This window comes from Pollicipes pollicipes, unplaced genomic scaffold (assembly GCF_011947565.3).
Source record: "Pollicipes pollicipes isolate AB1234 unplaced genomic scaffold, Ppol_2.1 Scaffold_6686;HRSCAF=7923_pilon_pilon_pilon, whole genome shotgun sequence".
Lineage (NCBI taxonomy): Eukaryota > Metazoa > Arthropoda > Thecostraca > Pollicipedomorpha > Pollicipedidae > Pollicipes > Pollicipes pollicipes.
In genome coordinates this window covers 21,782,403-21,806,034 of record NW_023596921.1, presented here as the reverse complement: position 1 = coordinate 21,806,034, position 23,632 = coordinate 21,782,403, and the positions used below count along the sequence as shown (strand labels likewise).

The following is a 23,632-nucleotide window of genomic DNA, read 5'->3' as shown; positions in this document are numbered from 1 at the left end:
GCTGTGAACTGCACTGAATGGACCTCCAAGATGGCTATTTCAGTTCAAAACCTTATACAAATGTGGAACATCCTTTTAACCAGAGGGCTCGAAAGAAAATATGATGAAAACAATTTTGCACTGAAACTGGTTTTATTAGTACATGTAGCATACACACAAGTACACATCAGAATGACCTTCCTATCCAATAATCACTTAGTGAAAACAAACAGTGCAAGCACACTATGGGCCACAAGTTGGTTCTTTCCACTCACTCTCACAACTGTAAAAACCCACACTTTTAACAAGTGGCATTAGAAATCATCATTCATTATTCCATCCCATTTTTCAGACATTGTGTCTTTTTTGTCATTTTGATAATACACATGGTGAACATCATTTTGGGAAGAGTTATCATTTACAGAAAGCCAGGTGATGTGGATACCAGAAAAAAACAGTGACTTACCTGATACACATTTTGTGTGTGATGAAGCCAAGATATGGGTCAATTGTCAGAGCTGTTGCAATGTCATCACAATTTGACAGCTCCTGTGGTGACAATATTTTCCCTGTGCCAACTGCATGTCTTCTTTCTAGTTTTCTTACAACCATGTTCAGTAAGCCTGTAATATGTAACAAGCATAGGCATGAGCATAGAACAGCCAAAAGTTTTTAAATGTCCCCGTCAACTCATATAATCAGTAACAAATTACACTTTACATTGATTTAATGATACAAATCCAGCTGGCGTACATGATGCCGCAAGGCAAAACATGTGACTTTGTTGCATCTGCATGAGTGCCTCATGCTGACAACTGTGATACAAAATATGGCAATGGACTGTGCCAAAACAGTTCAAATCCAAAATTGCTACCACCATGCTGGTTTTTGACAGAAAAACACAATGTGAATTAAATCATCTTTTTACAAAGCCCTGGGAATAGAGCCACAGAAGCATGCAGGTTTTCAAAGCACAGTGAACTGTGCATATCAAGCCTATAATGAAAACAATTTGGAAAACATGGGAAACCTAGGAGCATTTCCAGCTCTGTTTGTGTTACTAAGGCATTGAATGTTCTTGACACAAAGTGGCCAGTTTGTGGTAGTACTCAAACTGCTCTATTCAAAAGTTCTAGTAAGAACTTGTGTATCTCCAGTTTGCAAGCACGGGATGAGCACATACAGATATGAGAAATGAAGTTCTCTAACTTATGCTGAATGTATAATGATGTTATGCTCACTGTAAGTGCAGATCCAAGGATGAGCAAACAGTACAATGGCCAGTGAACAACATTTTTGGTTGTCCTCTCAGTAAGTGGAAACCATCTCAGCTATAAAAATTGCTAGATTATTATTTGAAGCAGGCATATCAAGATGAGCTATAGCCTTCATCTTGTCATCCAACTATAGAAACTTTCTTTGGCATCAGTCAATGATATAAAACATTTTCATCTCATGCATCAATTTGAGAATCAGCCTTTCAGGCAAGGATAATCCATAAATCTTGAAGTCTCCTATACAGGCTATCATCTTTCTCCCAAATGAAAATGTCTCAATGCTTCAGCACATTTAAAACCTGTACCCCCCCCCCCCCCCTCCAATCACAACATTTGATCTCCCCTAGTTTTTGAAAGTCTCCACATGCAGTCCTCTCCCCACCCATCTTAAAAAATCCATCCACAGCACAAATTGCATTGTGACACTGAACTTTGATGCTCTGAACTCTGCATGCATCTGAATAACCAATTCCAAGTCAAACTATCTTGGTAGAAAAAAAACATGTTTTGGCTGTTACAATCTTGATACTGCTCAAACAAAATTACCACTGCTCAAAAAAGGACCTTTCATGTAATTGGAAAGTAGCCATGTCAGGCAAACATACCAAAAATTTGAGAATGCAGCACATTTCAGTATGCCCACACTACAACATGCTCATGTCATGTGTCTGGCACAGATGATCATTGCAAACTGGGCCCAAGATATCCTGAGACCATACTGAAGAACACCATGCAGCAACCAATTAAGTGTGCATTGCGATGAAAAGCTCGAAACCATCGGTCGACCATCAAACTGTCGGTCATTCTTTTAAGCTTGACCCGGAGGCAAGAATCACGCGCGGTTAGCAGCAGATAGTGCTAAATGTCAGAGGAAATAGAATAAATGCAAAACTGGAAACAAAATCAGCTCAAAATACATTTCCCATCTCTGCAAACGAACAAAGCAAACGAACAAGTCGTCCGGCCGCGGGGTCATCGGTACCTACCGTTTCAAAAATCGCAATGCGTTCTCCACTCGTCTGCGCCATTCAACGTAAGATGCGGCGCGACGCATTAGCCCCTGTTCGATACCCTCTCGACGGATCTCGGCGCATCTGATACGCCTAAATGAAGCAAGAATTGACCAATCACGACTCCCACAGTGGTCTGATGACGTCATACAACTCCCAGATTTGCAAACCCCCAAATCTTCTCCACATGCACATTCAAGGCAATAACGGCAATAAAAGCCGGTGTCAAACCTCCTATTGCACCTGTTGTGCTGCCGAAATAGCGCATCCAGGCCGCCAGTGGGCAATGCTCGCAGCCGGTTACGCATGGCGGTAACCCCACCAGTATCCCGGGGTCGTAATTAAGGGGGTGGTGGCTGGTACCAGTGGGTAAATGCCCCGCCGCCCTAGGCCCCAATTGGAGGGTTGGCCGGAGGTGGCATTAGCGGCCCGGCTCACAGGGCCGGGCCCTCAAATGCTGGATAACCCAGGGGGCTTTGCGCCATCGCCAGGTAATCCAGAGGGCCTTGTCTCAGGAGACACATGAGAAAATAATTATAGGTATTCCGAATTTAGACCGGAATGGAAAATCCGACTGCGAACCAGGGACGGAGGAGGGGAGCGGGTAAGACGCGTTAACAGGATCGGAGGCAGGGCAGACAAGCGGAGGGACAGAACTAGCAGATATATGGATCTGAGGAAACGGCAGGCGTATCATAATAATGCCGGCGCCGAGACTGGTAACAAAAACTTCAAACATTAAACTTGGTGGAGAAGATTCAAATCTGGTCAAGCCTCTGGGACTCAGACCCCAAAACCATCTCTGAACGGATGATCTTCTCATAAGAAACGATTTCAAAACGTGATTCGAATTTGCCGAACGGCGCGCGGGTGAGAAGGGATGGTGAGAAGAGAATATGCGCCCGATAATTCCGATCGAGATGAATCACAGCTACCCATGTAAATAGGGTGAATTATCACGGTCCTCATGGTCAGGGACCCTAGCACAATTTACGACAGAGATACCGTTCTTTGAGAAAAGGGGACTTTTGGTGGCATGAAAAACTCAAATTTATTTCATTTTCATGTAAGCCTGAAAAGTTGGGCCAGCTTGTCGTACCTATATTTTAAGATGCTCCTTTAAGACGCGCTCGGGTGGGGGTCAAATTGAACCCCCCAAAGGTTTTTTCCAGAATGTTTTCGAACGACACGGGGCAGCCGCGCCAAATTTTGCATAGCTGTATACAATTGAATAGGGGATCGTTTGGAATCAAAAATTTACATGCACCTTGTAAGATCGCCGACCTACGGCAAGTCAAAGTCAGGCTATGGTTTCAGCGAAGGCAATTTCTAAGGAATCCTTTAATCTAATCCAACAACGGAGTGTTAGACAAAGCCATTCATCTCTGAGATGCTTTCTTAGGCGATACAGCAGTTGAATGAGCAAATTACATAAACCTAAGGTCAGGTATGAAGGTCACACCACGGCCAGAGGCAACCTGCTTTGTTACTGTAGGGCTTGCTGTGTGGGATAGTTTATGGTGCTCATTTTGACTTTATTGATAGCAGGAACCGCATTATGCATCTTCCATGGACGTCTTAGAGGTCAGAATAGGTCATCGACCTAAAATGACCCAGGTCAAACCCTTTGTTTTAGGAACATACTGCCTAGCGCAATCTTGGTCGCTTAGTCAAATGCAAAACTCAGAGCAATCTTGTATGATTTTGGTCACATTGACCTTCAAAGGGTCAAGAAAGGTCACTGACCTTGAACGAGGATGTGACTTTTTGCTTGGAAACGGTTATCTAGGTTCTGGGGCCACTTTGGAGACCAGCCTGGAACTTCGAACTTGTTTGATCTTTTTGACCTGAAGATCATGAGCTAGGAACCTGAAACTTTGACCTCAGTGAGTTCACGTACCGATCAATACACCTTGTAAATTTGATGTCTCTAGCTTTCTTGGTTCCCGAGATCTTAGGGCGGTCAAATTGACCCTTCCCCCCCCCCCCCCCCCAGCCGAGCGAAGGGTATCTAGCCGGCCACCCGGGTGAGTGTTAACTTTGGGACGTCTAAAAAATATAGGCTATGTGGATCTAAAATGAGGATTTCGGTGCCCCTTCATCACGAGATTTTGGTGCCCCTTCGGCCCAAGGAGGGCCATGGGCCCATTCCCCTTCTGGATCAGTCACAACACAGCGTATCTTTAAAATACGGTGGCAAGCTTGTTCAGGCCATGCGTAGCACATCTAATCACGCAGCAACTGCCCAGGAATAATTCCGGCACTATCTTGATATGATTTTATTTTTGATTGATAATTAGCCTATAGGAAAAGCTAATTACCCAAGCAAAGTTCCCTATGGTAAATGCATGCCATATGACACAACGATTCGCACAAAGGTATGTTACAACGCCAATGCTATCCAGGATCATATCATTGATTCACTGTGCCATAAATTGATCTATAGAAAGGCGTAAACGACATATGTCAAGATTCTGTAATGTGTTCCGAACAGCGTCGCTCACGTTTTATACGAATTTGCGTGTTATATAACTTGATTAGTGCATTTGTGAGAACATTATTAACCTAGTAAGACCGTAGTAAAAGCCTTATTCCCTCGGAGAAAAACCAGGATAATAGAGATATAGATGCGTTGGTATCCCGGTAACATGACTTATCAAAACGGACAGCAAAGGCCCCTCTGCTATTCTATGAATGGTGCGAAAAGCTCTTCTGCTATTTGTTTCGATTAAGACATGCTGCCGACATGTCGACGCATCTATATCTCCATTTTCCTGGTTTTTATCCGAGGACTGGTGTGTTTTCAGATCTAACATTCTTCTGCATGCTTTCATTTATTTATTCGGTAGTACCTAATAGCTTGCATGCTTCGTGGCAACCGTGTGTCGCGGTGGCGAGGGTTATCCGCGTTTAACAGGATACCATGCCAACCAAAGATGTTGCAACTATGTGCACGCGTGCACGAGCCGGAGATGGAACTCCATGCAAGTCACTGAAGGGGGCACATTAGGATTCAAAGACATTCCTGTTGCACAGCGTTCAGCAGCAGCAATACCACATGTACAAGTTTACAGCATGAATGGTGCGGGGTATGGAAGAGTATCGAGACCCTCCAGAGATCAGTGTGCAAAGTCTCCCAGGCAAATACGCGAGAGCCGGACGGATGCGCCTACAATGAGCGCGGACTACAAATGATGCAGTTGCGTTAGTGCTATATGTTTTCGGAACAACAATTGCGCCATGTTTGGCTTTATTGTGCTAGTTAAGTGCTCACATGTGAACGCGTCTATTTGTTATAACAAAATTGGGCAGATGACGTGAACTTTGCCGCGCATATAGTCGCACCAGTGCGGCGGTGGAATTTTTAAGTTAAAATGCTAGGAATGCATTGTTTGTTGTGTGCACTCACCCGACGTAACACCATAAGCCGGCATCCAGCGCTCTGAGATTTTGGGGTTGCATCTGCATCCTTAGTCAACAGTTCAGCTTCACCTTTAACAACCGGACGATGAAGTACATGGCTGGATTTAACACAATGGAGGTAACACAACATATGTGTGACGAAATACCATCAACATTCTTTAGCACGTCATGTCTACTGAGTGTCTAGCTTGAGCAGCTGGGGGGGGGGGGGGGGAGAGAAGGGGGACCCCGAACGGGGTCGTGCACACCTCGGTTGGCAACAATACGACGGTTGTGGAGTACCGGGTGCGGCGTCATTGGTGACCCTTCCTTCTTCACAACGCAGAAATGTTGTTCGGGATGTATCGCAAACAAAAATGAAACTGTTAGTTGTGTATTGTGCACTTCAGTACGTTATACTAGAGGACTGTTGGCCTGGTGTTTTATTTTCTAGTTTCGACAAAACGCGAGGTAATTCGCAAGTGATGCCACGACTGTATTCGTGTGGTTTCATTTGCTTTTCTTTTTGAAACGAATTAGCCGATTTTGTCCGTTCACTTCTGGATAATGAGTTTGTTCGGTTATCATACGATGTCGCTGATATGCGGAATGATAGCGCCCGGTAAAACTGCCGTCAATCTGTATTGTTCGTCGCTGCACTGGGAACACGTACGGGCGCAACCAGCCTCTCATGTGTATGTGGTAAATGATCATACAGTCGATTCAAAACTTAAGATTTGCCTCAGCTAAACCGCAGTAAGCGTGGTTTACATGCGTAATTCATCAGCTTTCATACACAACTAATCGGTTTGGAAGCGGCGATCTGAACCACGTACAGCGAGGCGTGCACACATTTGGCTGCATCATATTACAAAGAATATTGGCACTGGCATCTACCGTGTTACTGCCTTGAGCAGCCAGAATAAACAGGCGTGAAAAAAAGAACTAAAGAACACGACTCAGTATTCATTTCTCACGCGCGACCCAGCCGCCCGCCCGTGTTTTGCCACAGATGCTGACCCCTGCTATGGAGATGACACCCCAGAAGAAAAAGTACGACATGCACAATAAGACGGAAGACAACCGGACCAAGCAGGCGGGGACTCAAGATGGCTGCTCCTTTTGAAAACCATCAAATACGCAGCACTTCCTGAATTTTTGCGTACAACAATGGGGGCTGTTCATCAAATCTCGACGGCATATTAATCAAGACATCGACGAGCACCGGTTCATCGCCTTCGATAGTCATCAGCACAGCCGCATACGTCCGCGGCCGCATGACCATCGACGTAACACCGTGCCACGGTCTGCCTCACATCATCACACACTCTGCGCGCGAATCCCCCCCCCCCCCCTCCCCCAAGCACACACATCATCGAAAACCGCAGCCTAAATCACAGACCATGCCTCTAGCGGAGCCCTTCTCAGCCGCGCACTTGACCCCCTGGCGGGGCGCGCTGCGTTCACACGTTGAGCGCGGCGACGCCCAGGCGGCGCCACCGGTCGCGCGTGACGGCGCGCCACTGGAAGGCGTCCGCGCCGGCCAGCACGCAGGCGCCCAGGTAAGCCGCGTGCTGCCGGTATGGCGAGGCGTGCACCTGCCGGCAGAGCATGGCCCGCGTTCACAACAGAGCCAGCTCCTGCTCGTCAGCTCGTGGGGGATCTCAGGCCAGTCATTCGGTTGTCCTGAGTGCGTAGGCTGTAGATACAGATTTAAATTCGATTCTGCATTCCTTTTCGGAACAGCTTGATATCAACTGCGGCATGTATTGAGGCTTGTGCAAGGGAGGATTACAGTTTGCATGGAATAAGTCATCACAAACCATCCATCCAGTCATACCGTACGGTAAACCACTCGGTAGGGGGGATAACACCAAACACTTATGAGTTCCAAGCTAACAGAGCAAAGGTGGACCTCTGTACTGCTCGAGAGCTCGAGAGTACGAGCGTCGTGCTGTTCTCGACTAGAGCCCCAGCTCTTCCCCTCGGCGCGCCCTGACCCACTGGCGGACACTGACCCTGGGCGTGACGGAGGGCGGACTGAGGGCGTCCAGCTCGGCTTGCAGCCGCTCAGGCCAGGCCGGCAGCAGCGTCGCCCCGCCGGCCAGGTACACCGACCGCATCAGCTGACGACGACTGTCCACGCTGCACGCCTGTCACGCACGCACGGATCGGTCAGCAGGCGACGGTGTGGCAGACCGTGCTGGACGCCGACCTCGCTAGAACGCGTTGCTGAAGGCCGGCACATTTCAGCGCCCCCGGTGAGGCGGCTGGTGCTGTGTGGCTGTCAGCACGTGTCAGCGCCCCCGGTTAGGCGGCTGGTGCTGTGTGACTGTCAGGTGACGGAGACTCTTCCAGCCACTTCAAAGCACTCTTCCACAGCCACTCTTCCAGCCACCAGAACGAGCCATTCATGGCGCGTTCAAACGCATCTACCGACTGGCGCGGATTGCCAATATGCAGTACATCTGAAACGCTCAATAACTGAGACAAATGCAGGACTAACGCTATTGTGGTGTATCAACATTTCATACCTGCACCGCTTTCTGGACTAGTTTGTGGAGTCCTTTGTGGTCGAGTCCCCAGATCTCCGGATTAAATAACCCTTCCGGGACTTGAAACCGCCCGCAGTCGAGTCCGATTTGTCTGAGACAAGAACATCAAATCGCTTCATTAATGGGAAGGCTTACACAGTTGACACAGCTCACACAATCCAGAGGGAACACAGTTCAGACCGGGATTTTTGGCCGTAACACCAGCCAACTAAACAACGGAGGGGGGGGGGGAGACATCATCATCAGACATCACCAAAAATGGTGGTAGTGCACACACACCACTACAGGTGGCAGGTGATGACGACGCATTTTGAAGACGAATGTAGCACCTCAATCCCTCTCCTTTATGACGCTGGTCGGGCACCGCACCACACCAGCGCCGCTCCATCAGCTCCGCCTTCCTGCGGCATACAGCTGCAAGCCGGACCACAACGCCGGCACATCGCACCCCAACACAGCCGGTCGCGCCGTCCGGTGACCGCTCACCGCCAGGGGGCGCTGTCGCCGAGCAGCTCGTGCACCGGCACGGCGCGCTCCAGACTGGCCGGGTCGGCGCGCCAGCGGCGCAGGTCCTCCTCGTAGCGCTCCGAGACGAAGCAGAGCCGCTGCAGCAGGTGGCGTAGCAGCAGTGTCTCGACCTCGCTGACCAGCGGCACGCGCCGCTGCAGCAGGAAGAGGCGCAGGTGGTCCAGCAGGCGGCCGCCGCCGTACGGTAGCCGCGTCGCTCCGCCGCCCACCACCGCACCTGTCGGAGTGAGCGCGTGCAGGTTAGGCTGGTGAAGCTCCCCTCCGCCATACGGGACGCTGACAGGAGTTTCCCGGGAGCGGACAGAGGCTACGGCTCAACACTACAGGTGGTGTTAACTCGTTTGGCCGTGTTAGGTCTGTACAAACTGACCGGAAATTTACTTTGATGTGCGGCAAACAGAAAGACTTGAAAAGTAATGAATAAGCAGAACTACAATACTACGCACAGCCGGGAGCAAGGCAGCTTAAAAACCAGCCCCACGAATATGAGATGTAGTCGCGCTACGCATTTCAACATCAGACCACGGAATGACACCAATGATGGGCGGCAATGGTGCTTCTCCGACAACCAGTCCGCTGCATCTTGGGACCCGCTGCCGGTCCGCCCTCACCGTTGACGATCGGCACCACGTCCATCCTGTCGCCGATGTCGACGACCACCCCGCTGGTGGCGTTGTACGCCGCCAGCGCCAGCACGCTCTGCTCCTGCACGCTAACCGCGCGCGCGCCGAACTCGTCGAACAGCAGCCCCAGGATCTGGCCGCGCGCCGCCGCGTCCAGGGCGGCCGGCAGGCTCAGCTGGACGCCGTAGTCGGTGGGGCTGACGCGTAGCTTGCGAAACGTCAGCCGCAGCAGCGCGGTCAGCGCCGGCACGTCCAGGTGGCGGCACGCTGCGCCGGCTGCCGCCCGCAACGGCCACGAGAGCACGCCGGCGGCGCGCGCCGCCGGCTGCAGCGCCGCGGCGCCGCACGCCAGCTGACGGCCGTCCCGTGACGTCACCACGGCGGCCGGGAAGAAGAGCTGCGGCAGCGCGGCTACACAGGAGAGGAGAGGTCAGGCACGATGCAGAACCGGGAGAAATACGCTCATACGGGAACGAAAGCATGGCACAAGGTACGAGGTGTAGAGAAGACGGCTTGACTGGGAGCGAGAAAGCGGTTGGAGGGGTGCGGTGGGCTGGGGGTGAGGGGGGGGGGAGGGGCGAACTGCGGGAAAGAGAAACATTTGTGGGACTTGCCGCAGTTGGCAGCTGGTAGTCAGACGTGTTGTTGGCTCACAGTTATCGCGAACCAGCTTGCCAATAGTTAAAGCTAAAAAAAGCATGTCAGAGCAGAATCCAAATGACTTGGACCCTGGCCGCCCAGTCCATGCGGGTAAGCCGCTGGACGTGATGCCGTTGAAAGGCGACCCAGTGAAGAGCGGCTATCAGAGCCCCTGCACCGCCGCAGTCAGGGACTCACGCTCGCTGAGCAGCACGCCCGCCCTGATAGCCGTGCCGCCCAGGTCGAGGACTCACGCTCGCTGAGCAGCACGCCCGCCCTGATAGCAGTGCCGCCCAGGTCGAGGACGAGGCGACGGCGGGCGGCGCTCGGTACCCGCCGGCACGGCCGCCGGCTGGACGTAGGTGGCGCTACAGTCGCCGGCCGTCTGAGAGCGCAGCGCACGCAGCCAGCAGTCGGCCTCCTCTCCGCTGGTGCAGCGCACCACCACGTACCGGCCCATCTGACGGCGCAGGAGCGCACACAACCGGCCTCAGTCCGGGCTGGGCAGAGCGACGGAGTGTGGAGGCTAGCCTAATCTCATGATAGAGTGCCGATGGCTAACAAGAGTAACGACATAGTGGTAAAGAAAGGATGCGAGCCTGATGCGGTGGTTCGGTTATATCTCCATGCGAAGCGGTTGTAGCAGGACATAAGGCATCGGGTCGCGGAAGACCTTTAATTCTGGAAACTTGGGGCTTTTTGCAACCCTGTGTAACCAAAGCGTAAGCGTTGGTTGAACAGCATTCCGCCAAACAGAATTCGCAGGAACCTTATTCAGCGATGTTGCAGCCTTTGCTGCAAAATGAGCGCGTAATGCCGTAAAAGTAAGACATCAGGTCGGAATGCTCAAGTCAGGACGGAAACCATCAGATTCTCGCACGTGGTTGCAGCGCCCGAGCGGACTTACCCCGTCATCAAGGCTCAGGATCGGCCCCGTCTGGGGCACCTGGAGCAAGGACAGTGCGTCATCCAGAGCCTGGCGAGGCGCAGCGACGCAAGCGAGCAGCAGCCGGATCGTTTGAAATGCAGAAGGTCGTGAAATGACGGCTGAATCGTTGAAATGATTACATGCAACAATGGGTCACGTTGAAGAAGTGTTGTCAGACCCTTATCTTTGAATGTGATGTACATCTCACACCGTGAAACATCACAGCATATTGAAGGGCGGGAGCAAGACTGCGTCCGCCCCGTAAACCAAGCTGACGTACCCGGCTGTCGACTCCGATAATGGAGCAGTCCATGACCTCTACGTGACCTCCCATCAGCTGCAGCACCAGGCTCGGCTGGTCCGTAGTATTGTTCTGTGGAAACACCGAGGGAGCCGACAGCGTTCAGCTCCATCACCAGGATCAACTTACTCTCGTACAAAACGGGTACAAGCGGAGAACTGGTGCTGTGCAGATACAGTTTACCGTTGACAAAGAACATAGTTTCACTACCACAAACGACATTTCCGGAGCTGACAGAAGGAAATAGCATTGATTTAATCCACTCACAGAAAGCGAACACGTTTAACCATCGCTCTGTACAGAATGACAAAGCGTCTGACAATATGAGAAACACCAATATTTATTGTATACAACGCCTTGAGCCAGTTGGTGTCATGGTGTGATGAAATCATAGCTCACCTATTGTTTTATATGATGTATTCTATACGTAAGCAAATCCCTCGGGATAAGTCATTTAATGGTGCCAATACCTGGTAATAGTAGAGGAAGCCATCCTTGGCCTTAAAGTAGCGCCGCTTCCAGGCGTTCCAGAAGGTAGCCTTCTTCCTGCCGGACGGCAGCTTTTCTAGCCAGCCCTCGATGTTGATGAAGCCCTGTTGCCCCGGCGACGTGTGGCGACAGGGGCTCGGCACCTCGTACAGCATGTCCACGAGATTTGCCTGCACGGCACCACGAACCAATGGGGAGAGGAACCAAAGCAAAACGATTCCAGATTAGTCATAGGACGTTTTTAGTATCCGCTTCAGGTAAGATTCGTACATTGGTACTCATCAGCAGGACCATTAATAGTGGACAGTGAAGACCTTCACAGATGTTAAGCATATCTAAAGTGAAGCCAACCGAGTATCTCCCAGTGGTTTTCAGTTGCGACAGGTTTACCTCAGTTATCAAATTAGCAAACGTCCTCCGGATTTCCAGTGTACACGACAAAACTCACCGGGTCCCAAGACAGAGTGCTGATCCGTAGTTTGATTTTATCCTCTTCCATATCGCTAAATTTGTCGAAGACAGTTTCCAGCGGAGCAGTGGGGCTGCAACCTTTCCTCGATTTTCGTCCCGAACTTGACAGCACTATACCATCCATCTTGTGTGCCATGACCGTTTCACCGTCTGTGACCTCTCTCTGCCCCGTATGGCCGCCTGGGGCGTCGGCATGTGACCTCCGCGGCGACGCGTTGATCGGGGCAGACTTCCCTCCGGAAGATGGCAGTCCTCCGTTGACGGCTGGCGTTTCTTGGGCCGAGGGCTTTTCAAACTGGGTTTTCAGCGCCTTGACTGACGGAAGAACGCTCCTGACCGGCGCACGGCTCTCTGCTTGCCTTGCCGGCGGCCCTGTTCCGCCGTCCTTGGCTTGAACCGTCTGCGGGAGACGAGACAGAACTAAACCCTTCACGGAGGTCACGCCTACGAGTCAGATGACACTTCTCATATCGTGTAGCCAGTTCCGTTTCAGCTCTCCAGGGCCGGCCAAACATGACGCTGGCCGGCTGAAATTTAGTGATCGGGTAGTCAAATCACAGTAAACATTAGATTACGTCACGCATCCAAAAACATGGCGTACCAGTGCTTTGGATATATCCTTATATACAAGTGCTTTTAATAGGAGCGGGGTACGCTGAATTTGTGTGAGTAGTACGTTTTAAAGATCATGACGTGCCCCTTATTAACACCTACCTCCTTGGGCCGTTTGCTTGGCTTGCGCTGCCTCATGGTCTCCGGATAGATTTCAACGCAGCGGTCCTTTTGTATTCTCTCCTCATCGTCGTCCCCTTCCACCATAGTCAGGGAGTCATCTGGAAAGATGCATGGAGGTGATCAGCAAAGCTGAAAAGTGCCAAGTCATGAGCATGCAGGCGAGCTGATGATAGGCTGGCAAGTTGTCATACATGCGGCATTCTCACAGCCCAGCAGAGTGTTCTTCTTTTTACGGGGCAATGCCATCCTCATGAAATGAATTAATAACATTACGCAAGTACTTTATACTAGACGTTAAGATCAGACCTACACCACTTAGTCAGATCACTGCCCCCGTCAACCTACACCGGGGCCAGCACACTACACACTACACACTACACACTACACCTCAGCCACCAGCGCCGACACGGAGCTGACAAGCGTCAAAAGCTCGCCAGCATGTCAGCGCCGGCCACACGCCGGCGTCAGCTCAACGTCACGCGCCGGCTGCGGCGTCGGACGCGGCCACGTCCCGATGGCTGCGGTTTGGCTAAAGAGACCGCATCCGACCGCGTAGACCGCGCTTTCTCACATTTACACGGACCACCTGCTGGCTTCCGAGGCTGCGGCCGTACGTCTGACGCGCGGCGAGTCAGCTTTAAAACGCTGCACGTGCCACGAGGAAGTGAGCCTGTGTCGTCCAGCGGCGGCCCCCATCTCCCGCCCCCCCCCCCCCTTCCGGACAACAGTGGGCGCGCCTCAGCGGGGAATGCGACACGCGCGTGACTCCTGGTGAGTCGCGTGACGCATCACGCGGCTGACAGAAGCCTCTTGAGCGGTAGCATCTTGTACGCAGTTTTGCATGACGGCATGCACTCAACGACACACATTGAACGCGTGCGTCGATGCATGGTTCAAGCGAATGCAGAATCCTACAGATACACAGCATCAGTGCTTGTAGGACCGCCGCCGGGCCGGTGGAGCCGGCGCGCCACTGACCCGGGCTGGGCTCGCCGTTGGGGAGCGCCACTGACCCGGGCTGGGCTCGCCGCTGGACGCGCCACTGACCCCCGCCGGGTTCGCCTCGGGGGCGCGCCACTGACTCCCGCTGGATTCGCCGCTGGGCGCGCCACTGACCCGGGCTAGGTTCGCCGCTGGGGCGCGCCACTGACCCGGGCTGGGTTCGCCGCTGGGGCGCGCCACTGATCCCCGCCGGGTTCGCCGCTGGGGAGCGCGGCTTACCCCCGCCGGCTTCGCCGCTGGGGCGCGCCACTGACCCCCGCCGGGTTCGTCGCTGGGGAGCGCCACTGACCCGAGCTGGGCTCACCGCTGGGGCGCGCCACTGACCCGGGCTGGGTTCGCCGCTGGGCGCGCCACTGACCCGGGCTGGGTTGGCCGCTGGGAAGCTCGCTGGAGGCGGTGGAGCCGAGGTCGCCGTCTGCTGAGCCGATCCCCTCTGAGCCGTCGAGCGAGGGTGCCGAGCGGGGACTCTGCCGCCGCCTCCTCCCCCTCCTCCTCTGAGGTGGTCACGTACTCCTCCTCCGGCTCCTCCAGGATCACCTCCAGACCTGGCCGGAGCACAGGCGGAGTTTGAAGGCACGGACGCACTTACCTGAGACATGTAATGAAGCATCCACACATAATGAAATCCCCATACAAAATTTAACCGAGGTTTTTCTGAGCCTCTATCAGTGCATGGCTTTGCGTTCAACTGATTCTCATGCAGCTTATATCAGCTCCGTGCATCTTGTAACGGTGGTTAGCACGGGCCGGTTCTGAAAAAGTGTGTCATCTTGGGCTTAGGGCAACGTGCGCCCCAAGCGGCCGATCACTGGACAAGTGCCAGAGTTGTTAGACTAGCCTGATCTTTCAATGCAGGAAACGGTCATAGCTAGCTGTATAGCATCCATATGAACACGGTAGACTTATCCATCAAGGTAGCTCACCAAATGTTTCAGGTTCAGAAGCATAAACTACCCAAACCATCGCTGTCCCATCTACACGCATGGAATATCATAGCAGCTGCATAACAGGTGCACCAAGCCACACAGACCCGGGCAGGGTACTCGGGACCGGACGCTCATTAAGCATAGCACACGCCGCGCCTGCACCAGCGCTGCAGCACGAGCTGGATCGGTCACCGGGTCACCTAGCGGGTCCGACACTGCTGGGCTATCGGGGGAACTGTACGTGACGTGTGAGTGTCCCACACAGGCGGAGGCGTCACGGGCCGAACGGCACCTGCGACCAAAAACTGAACGCGAGGCATACGTAATGCTCTCGCGGCATCGTCTTGGTCCGGCCTTAAACTGGTTGCTGGGAACAGGACGTCGATCTGATAGGGCCAGTGTTGTGCGGGACGAAAACGGGCACGTCGCCTTTGGCAGCGGCCAACAAACCGTTTGTGTCCAGATGCAGAGGGGGGGGGGGGGGGGGGCTCAGCGCCCCACCAGCAGCGGTGCTCGATCAGATGGGCTTCCGGGCCGATCACATGACTAACGGGATGCTGGTGACCACATGACCTGACGGACCCTCACCAATGCGCGACCTAGGAGCCCGCCCTCGGCCGACTGAAAGGTAGAATGTGATGTCTCGAGACAAAATTAGAACACTTTAAAACAGTTTGCATGCATTTTTATGCAAGTTTCTATCAGAAGTCTATGATTGAGAGCGTCAATGCTCTCTACCACGGGTTTATTGTCCCCACTAAAGACGTCCAACAAACCGCCAAAGTTGTCCAAAACGGCATGAATAGCATGGATGGGGATAAAAAGTATAGATGGGGTTGTTATGCATGCCAACATCCGATCACTTTCTCACCCATGCGCCAGTAGCCTGACCCGTCGGAGGGCCCGAGCGGTGCCTCACCCAAGTCGTCGTTGTAGTGGCTGCGGCTATCCGATTCTCCGAGGCCCTCGTCCAGCTGGTCGTCCAGCCGCTCGTCCAGCCGCTCCTCCGAGGTCGGCTCGTCGGCGGGTCCATGTACGTCCTCCGGGGTCACGGTCATAGTCTGCCGATGGTGGAGATGACGTGTAACTAGCTGTACGCATCTTTAAGTACTCCATATGCGTGATGATATGGACGGGGCATTCGGCTTTGGGTGCAAACGATTTTTAGGGAAAGACGGGCGAAAGAATCGTTGATACCAAAGGGTCGCAAACTTATGAGCATTAAGTAACGGGCAGTCCTGTATGCTTACACTAGCTCATGTCGCAAATTGTGCATCGCTTGGCTGGCATTGCTATTTGGCCCACGTGCTCACAAGGCCATTACATAATCCATGACCAGCTTGATGTGCAAATAGTGCAGGACGAGTGAGTCGAGTAACAACCATGTCTAGAAGGCGGGGAAGGGCAACTTTTTGCGGCCAGACCTGATGCACGGATTAATAGGACGTGAATGAATCAGCGTGCGCAAAGGAGTCGATGAAGAGATTCAAGCTTAAATGTTGCAGCGTTTCGGCTGCCTTAACACGCGCCCGGGTGGCCGACTTGATACCCTTCGCTCGGGTAGGAAGCGGGTGGAGGTCAATTTGACCCCTTGAGAACTCAGGAACTAAGGAAGCTAGATACACCAAATTCGCAGGGTGTGTTGACCTGTACGTGAACTCACTCAGGTCAAAGTTTAAGGTTCCTATGTCCTGAACTTCGGGTCAAATAAGGTCAAACAAGGTCAAATTCCAGGTTGGTCTCCGAAGTGCCCGTAGAACCTAGACAGCTGTTTCTAAGCACAATGTCACAAGCTCGTTTAAGGTCAGTGACCTTGTTTGACCTTTTGAAGATCATGTGACAAAAATCATATCAGGCTGCTCTGAGTTTTGCATTTGAATAAGCGACAAATATTACGTTCGGCAGTATGCTCCTAAAAACAAAATGTCGACCCTGGCCATCTTAGGTCAATGACCTATTCTGACCTTTGAGAAGTCCATGGAAAATGCATAAGATGGTTCCTGCTACCAATAAATTCGAAATGAGCACCAGAAACTTTCCCATACAGCAAGCCCTAGAGTAATAATGCAGGCTGGTTTTGACCTTGGTCTGACCTTCATACCTAAGCTTAGGTGAACTTAATTTGCTCATTCAATATTTGCGCTGCTTACGAAAGCGTCTCAGAGATGAATGGCTCCGTCTAACACTCAGTTGTTGCATCAGATTGAACGATGAAATTGCAACAGAATTTCCCTAGAAGTTGCCTTCGCTAAAACCATGGCCTGTCTTTGACCTGCCGTAGGTCAGCGACGTTGAAAGTTAAATCTAATTTTGATACCAAACGATTTGCGATTTAATTGTCTACAGCTTTGCAAAATTTGTCACGGCTACGCCGCGCCGCTTGGAAACCATTCTGGAAAAACCTTCGGGGGGGGGGGGAGGGGGTCAATTTGACCCCACCCAAGCGCATGCTAAATTCATTGTGTACGGTCAAACAGCTATCAGCGATTACGTCTCGTGATAGGTGCTCTGGCTTAAGATCGTGGGCCATTACTGACTAGGAGTGTCATAACAGTACATCATGAATCACGCATCTAGTCAAACTGTCCAGTTAGTGTATAAAACTGCTTGGCTTAGAGTAATCAAGTTTCCGGCATTCATAGCTCCAGAACGGAGATAAAATTGCAGTTCATGAAAGCAATCACAGTTACACTCTCCATCACGATTTCCACACAACACATAATCTTTCCATTTCAAAGGCCTTTTCCAACACACAATGCACATGCATAGAAGAGCAGCTCCTGCTTTTTTGGCTTCGGCTCGAGGACCCTCAGCGCTGTGATATAAAGCACTGACGCATCAGTGGTGGGCGATAGGGATACCGGGCCTAGTCCTGCATGCGGCCCGTCCTCAAAGTACGATAGTGGTATCGGCCCCAGGCTTGCATGCGGCCCGTGCTCAAAGTGCGATCCTGCATGAATGCTGCAGCGTAGAGAGTGATCTGTTATGGAAAACAAAGACACCTTATGAATCCAAAGACGCCTGCATTTCGTGCAAATTAAGATAAGCATGACCTTTGATCGGTCTTTTTCTTGACATCAAAATAAGTTAAAGACGTGGAACAAGTTCTATCTTTTTCTAATCGACCCATTGCACAAAGGTGTCAGTGCCTGTTAACTGCTCCATATTACCACACGCTGTCTTAATAGGTCGTGGCTTGTTTCGCAAGGCACCGTGGCATACCACCTCGTACGTGTCGGACACAGAGCAAAGGCCATACCCAATGACCACACATTACTCCTGGTGCCAACATGTCCGCACAGAACACCGACTTTACGGCGCACGCCGTGGGCCGCTGGCCAGCCGGGCGCTTCATGTCGCCCGCCTGCGGCGCTGCCGCCGGGTGGCGGCGGCCACTGCGCTCTGGCCTCATCTCCGCCGAGCTGGTCTCCTGCACCAGTTCTGCGACCAACAGTGAGGGCGGCACGGCCAGCGGGCGCCCGCGCGCCGCTAATTGGTTGTAACGGTGTTCGCTGTGTGCGCGAGCGGTCCTGGTCTCGAAAACTCAGATTATCCGCAGAGGCGGAATTGGTCAGGAAAGAGCGCTGAACGATACATGGAGGGTGGGAGAGAAAGGCCGGAAAGCCTCGGAGAAAAGGGGAAGAAATGTGCACCTGAGGGGGAGGGGAGGTAATAACTGCCACATCATGGTGCCGTTGGAACCAGAGGTCCAGGGTTCGATTCCCCGCGGTGCCCGCCTTTCGTACCAGGGTGAGAGGCAGGCGACCCCATACAGCCTCAGCAGCTGAGTGCGTCGCGAAGACCCAATGACGACCAATGGCCATGCCACCGCTGTAGGATAGCACGAATACGAGGGAGGTCTTGAGACGCTGCTTAAATGCGAAGGCAAATTCAGTATTCACAGGTTCGAACCAAGTGTTTCAGCTGGGCAAAGTCAGAAGCATACGTCTCTTCACACCACGACACGCTACTTCATATGTCATCTCATCTCTCTATGACTTTTCTGACTGACTTTTGCCTTATGCCTTTGTAATTATGTATGTAATTTGTATGTAATTACAGTGTAATTCATCTTATGACTTATCTTTTCATTCAACTTTTTATGAGAAGTTCGGTACTACGGCAATATTTTGCATGACGCATGCGAGATGTGCTGTTAATATCCACGATACACATTTCATCATGCTACCATTTGATACTTTAGGGAACAGGGACCAAATTTTAGAATGTGTCCACGCATCGAGACCTCGTCGAGGGTAATGAGCAAAAGCATGATCCATCGACAAATGATGACGTCAGAGCTTTCTCATTTAGGACATAATATCGGTAGTTTTCCATCAAGCATAGTTTAAAAAATAGTGCAACTCCTCAGCAGGTAAGTGCACTTCACGGACCAAAGTGTAGTGCCTAACGCAGGGTTAAATCAAAAACATGCGAGTGCGGCCCGTTTGGAAGTCGCCATTTCCACAGCCACCGCTTCACCCCAGCTTACCTGGCAGCGGGATGTTGGGCTGGCAGGAGGTGGGCTCCTCTTCCAGAGAGTCCCGCTCCCACTCGTCCTCCAGCTCGTCCGGCTGACCCCCGGCGACGTCGCGATCCGGGCCGAGTCGTGGCTCGTCATACACGTGCGGGGCACGCGGCACGTCGTACTGCACGGTCAGAGAGACGCGGCCGGCCTCGGCGGCCACCTGCCGCGCGGCCAGGCTCGTGTAGACGGGCGGGGACGGCGGCGCTCGCAGCTCGACGTTCTCGTACAGCTGGGCGGCGGCCGGCGGCGGTGGACGCGGCTGGCGGCCCGTCAGCACCGGCAGGTCGTAGATGACCTCCGGTGGCGCGCGCGTCCGGCCGACCGGCAGATTCTGGTAGCAGGGCTCGTCGCGCTCGTTGCGCTCGTCAGGCTCGTCGCGTCGGCCGCGCCGGCCCGGGCCGCTGAAGCTGACTCCAGTCCAAGGCGACGGTCCGCTGACCACCACGTTCTGGTAGTCGGCCGGGCCCGACGGCGGGTGCGCCGTCTGGTACGAGTCCTGGTACGGGTCCTGGTACGGGTCCTGGTACGGGTCGTGATCGGGCTCCTGGCCGCGCCCCATGCCGTCGCTCCGTCGGCGCACGCGCAGCTCTTTCACCGACTCGAGGATCTCCTCCACGGACGGCACCCGCCGCAGAATGGAGCGGCCGCTGCTCCGCTCCACCTCCCGGGCCACGAGGGAGGTGAAGCTGAATGTACGGGCCGCCGGCTCGGCCGCCGCCGGCTGGTCCAGGCCGCCTTCACAGCTCTTAGCGCGCGTCAGGCCGCCGCAGACGGTCTGTCGCCGGTACCGCGGTGAGCCGAAGCTGGTCAGGTCCTCGCAGCTGCGGCCGGTCTCTGCCGAGAAGGGTCGGAGGCCAGGCCGACGGCGGGGCGGCGGCCGCGGCACCTCCTCCGGCTCGTCCCACTCCTGCGGATCGTTTCTCCACCCCGCACTGCGAGGCTGCAGCGTCTCCTCCGGCTCGTCCCACTCCTGAAGGTCCTCACTGCTCCACCAGACGCCCCGGGTTTGATGTGGGCTTCAGGCTGGCGCGCAGCGCAGAGGCCGGCTGCAGGCCCTCTCTACCTCCGCCTGTCCGCTGGCGCACCCTCTCCGCGACGCCGCCGCCGATTCTCGCGCGCGCGGACCGGCCTGACGCGGCTGCACCTCCGTCCCGGCCGCGACGGAGGTCTGACCGGCGCTGCCGGCCGGCCGCCGCACCCGCCGCACCGCCCAGCCGTGACGTCAGAGAGCGCGGACGAACCGAGGCGGTGACCCGCCACTGGCTCAGCCCGGCCGTCGCTCGAGCCTCCGTCGGAGCTTGCCGCCGCGCTGCCTTCGTCGGACGTCGACGCTGCCGCGCGCCGCGGCGGCGCGCGCGTCATGACGCGCGTTCAGCGTGTGCGCCGCCTTTTGGAAGAAGGAGAGGTTGCGCTTGAAGGCGGCGCCGGCACGGCCTGCGTCGGGGGGCGGAGGGCGGGCTGGGTTGGCCAGCGCCGCCTGACCCGCGCTGACGGGCGCGAAGTGCTTGCTGGAAAACAAGACAAGCTGGCTTTAACTACAGACCATGCGCCAAACAGAATGAATGCAGAGCCGGGCATATCATGACTGGTCGGAGCATAGTCCGATTCTGTTCCATAACTAATAACTTAGGCACAATAAAGTCGCGATTTTGCCGTTGAGCACATCTGCCCAACTTTTGCCTCGGCTAGTATTTTCCTTTAGTTGGTAAAAGGTGGCAAAATTTTGCGTCTATATCTTTGCATTCCGAAAGCCTAATTCATTCAGTGCTGCTAGGACACATTTGGCATCACTGCACCTTTTATACGGCCGCGCAAGAAGCGATATAAAATTTCGTGTACCCGGACACGCGATCGCAAAATGTTAACTGTTATATAACTCGCTGCGGTGCATGTCGGCAGATTACTTATCCGACCGTGAGATTCAAAAGCCTTTGTCGCTTAATGGCCGGCGCATGTGGCCACGCCCACCATTAGCGTCACGCTCGATCATAACGGCAGGCGCGATGCCGAGCGAGATAACGAGAAGCGTCGCACAGTGAGGGACGGAGACAGCTCAGCATGCTAACCGGCCACCAGGCATGATGAGGGACGGAGACAGCTCAGCGGCTAACCGGCCACCTGGCATGATGAGGGGCAGAGACAGCTCAGCGTGCCTAACCGGCCACCTGGTATGGTGAGGGACAGGGACAGCTCAGCGTGCTAACCGGCCACCCCTGGTATGGTGAGGGACGGAGACAGCTCAGCATGCTGAACGGCCATCTGGCATGGTGAGGGACAGAGACAGCTCAGGATGCTAAACGGCCACCTGGCATGATGAGGGGCAGAGACAGCTCAGCGTGCTAACCGGCCACCTGGCATGATGAGGGGCAGAGACAGCTCAGGATGCTAAACGGCCACCTGGCCTAGTGAGGGACAGAGACAGCTCAGCGTGCTAACCGGCCACCTGGCATGGCTTAACCGGACGTGCTCGTGCGTGACCTCGGTCAGCGCCTGCAAGAGACTCCAAAGAGACGAACGTGGCTGACGGCCGTAAGCGATGTGATGATGTCACGATCCGGCGGCAACAGGTCCGCCGCGGCGCCGACAACGAGCAGCGACACACAGAAGCACTGCCTTTGTCGCGGAACAATGGTGATAACCGCCGGATGAGGCAATTGACCGCTATTTACAGCCGGTTTGTCAGCCGCCAGCACATGACGGAAATGACCTGTTCAGGTCAAACCGGCTTGATGCCGATTTGATTGCGGTTTCAGTGCTATCGTAACGACAGTGTCTCAAATTACTCGCGCAACCAATCCCGCTTTATGACAGGCAAGCCCTGCCATTTTCAAATGGTGTCACGACAGCCTCGTCACATCACATGCCCAGCAATCACCTTGTTTTGTGTTTAACTGTATTGCATTGTATTAATTACCGCCACATCCAGCCGCATCGGTGGCTGTTGGCGTGCCCGTCACGATGGCAAACTCTAGGCGATGATTGTGAAGGGAAGGACAAGAGAAGACAGGATGGGGATTGGTTGGATGTAAGGATGGCAATACTCGGCAGATGAAAGGGATGGGTTTGGGAGAGAATAATGCAGTATGAGCCCACCAGCCGTAGCAAGTGAAGAGTTCAACAGACCGCAACACAAGGATAGGGAACGACAACAGGGGACGAAAACAAGTTAGCCACGCATAGTGATGCATGAAAGCGAGCTTATTCCCATTTTTAAGATGTCAGTTTTGCCCTGATGCCGACTCGATTGCATTGCCATAGCTGGCAGTCCCGACGCCGGGGCGTCGTGCCCGGTCACGTGGCCACCTCGCCATTCCGTCGGCGGAGCGCGGCGCTGCGTCACGTGACCAGCACGGCTTGACCGACGTCGTGCGCGCGTCACGGGCGGCCGGGCGCGTGATCAGCTGGGCCACGCCTGATGAGGGCGGCGCCGCGCCGTCCGAGCGAGACAAAGGGCGCGCCGGCCCGGCCCGGTCATCGGCCAGCCGGGCGGAGCCGCGCCGCCGCCGCCGCCGCGCCGCCGTCAGGTGTGGCGACACGGCCCCCAGCAGCGGAGAGGGCGGGTCTAAGCCATCAGCGGTCATGTCGTCAACACTGGGACGGGGCGCTGACGCTGGCTCTCGGCTGTTGTGTGTCGCTATGGGCACCATTGGTCCAGGGAACGCCTGCTGCTGCGACCCTCAGCGTATGACACGTAAATGACTGGCCCACATGCCTGTGGTCAAATCTGAAATTTAAACTGAATGGTCATTTGAGTGCCCTGGGTAATCAAATTACGGCTTTGGCTTCACGGTACGCTTGGTAGCTTGGTAATTGCGCGGTAAAATTATGGAGTTTTGCGGCCGTTTAGCATCATCACCGCCAGCTAAGTGCGTGCGGTACATAACAGCTTGGGTCCAGTCCGGTGCGTACATGCCACCTATAACGTAAAAGTTTGTGGGCCGCTTAGAGGATTGGACCAGCATGTTCTACACAAGACTAACACAACACATTTATGATCCACTTCATGCGTGGCTGAATGCTCTAAAGCTCTGCTCAATAATGCAATAAATCCCGGTCCGAGGCATCTGTGCTCACACACCTCTGTACGATAGGACGATTCTTTTATCACATGCCGTACCCTGTTCATCTGACGGGCAGAAATCAGTCACCACCCACGAACTCCATTACCCAACAAGCCAAAGCGCGCCCGGCCGTTTCGCGGCAGACCTGACACCAGCGTCACTGAAGCGCCGCCTGCGT

The 23,632-nt window shown here is 53.8% G+C and overlaps 2 protein-coding genes and 1 long non-coding RNA gene across 3 annotated transcripts; all 3 read right to left on the bottom strand.

The window, feature by feature from the left end:
- Window positions 1-7,092: 7,092 nt before the first annotated feature.
- Window positions 7,093-9,856, bottom strand: LOC119108060 (actin, cytoskeletal 4-like). The gene is made up of 8 exons (XM_037231641.1): window positions 9,843-9,856; window positions 9,363-9,571; window positions 8,961-8,968; window positions 8,710-8,885; window positions 8,203-8,314; window positions 7,687-7,821; window positions 7,209-7,266; window positions 7,093-7,112 (listed from the first exon to the last, which is right to left on the bottom strand). The coding sequence occupies exons 1-8, from the start codon at window positions 9,854-9,856 to the stop codon at window positions 7,093-7,095; spliced, it is 732 nt and encodes a 243-aa protein (XP_037087536.1).
- A 1,122-nt stretch (window positions 9,857-10,978) lies between these two features.
- Window positions 10,979-12,195, bottom strand: LOC119108059 (cytohesin-2-like). Its single transcript, XM_037231640.1, has 4 exons — window positions 12,180-12,195; window positions 11,713-11,901; window positions 11,218-11,314; window positions 10,979-10,989 (listed from the first exon to the last, which is right to left on the bottom strand). The coding sequence occupies exons 2-4, from the start codon at window positions 11,884-11,886 to the stop codon at window positions 10,979-10,981; spliced, it is 282 nt and encodes a 93-aa protein (XP_037087535.1). The 5' UTR covers window positions 11,887-11,901; window positions 12,180-12,195.
- A 24-nt stretch (window positions 12,196-12,219) lies between these two features.
- Window positions 12,220-14,358, bottom strand: LOC119108731 (uncharacterized). Its single transcript, XR_005095344.1, has 3 exons — window positions 14,298-14,358; window positions 12,917-13,035; window positions 12,220-12,602 (listed from the first exon to the last, which is right to left on the bottom strand). It is a non-coding gene; the product is annotated as an uncharacterized LOC119108731 (long non-coding RNA).
- Between the last annotated feature and the right edge of the window lie 9,274 nt (window positions 14,359-23,632).

Excerpts from the sequence above, each read along its gene's own strand:
- LOC119108060 (XM_037231641.1), bottom strand. Across the intron at positions 8,315-8,709 it reads GGCGACAGCGCCCCCTGGCG|ACAAATCGGACTCGACTGCG; the intron begins GTGAGCGGTCAC and ends TTCTTGTCTCAG. Across the intron at positions 7,822-8,202 it reads TAGTCCAGAAAGCGGTGCAG|GCGTGCAGCGTGGACAGTCG; the intron begins GTATGAAATGTT and ends CGTGCGTGACAG.
- LOC119108059 (XM_037231640.1), bottom strand. The coding sequence starts at position 11,886 with ATGCTGTACGAGGTGCCGAGCCCCTGTCGCCACACGTCGCCGGGGCAA. Across the intron at positions 11,315-11,712 it reads GCTTCCTCTACTATTACCAG|AACAATACTACGGACCAGCC; the intron begins GTATTGGCACCA and ends GTGTTTCCACAG.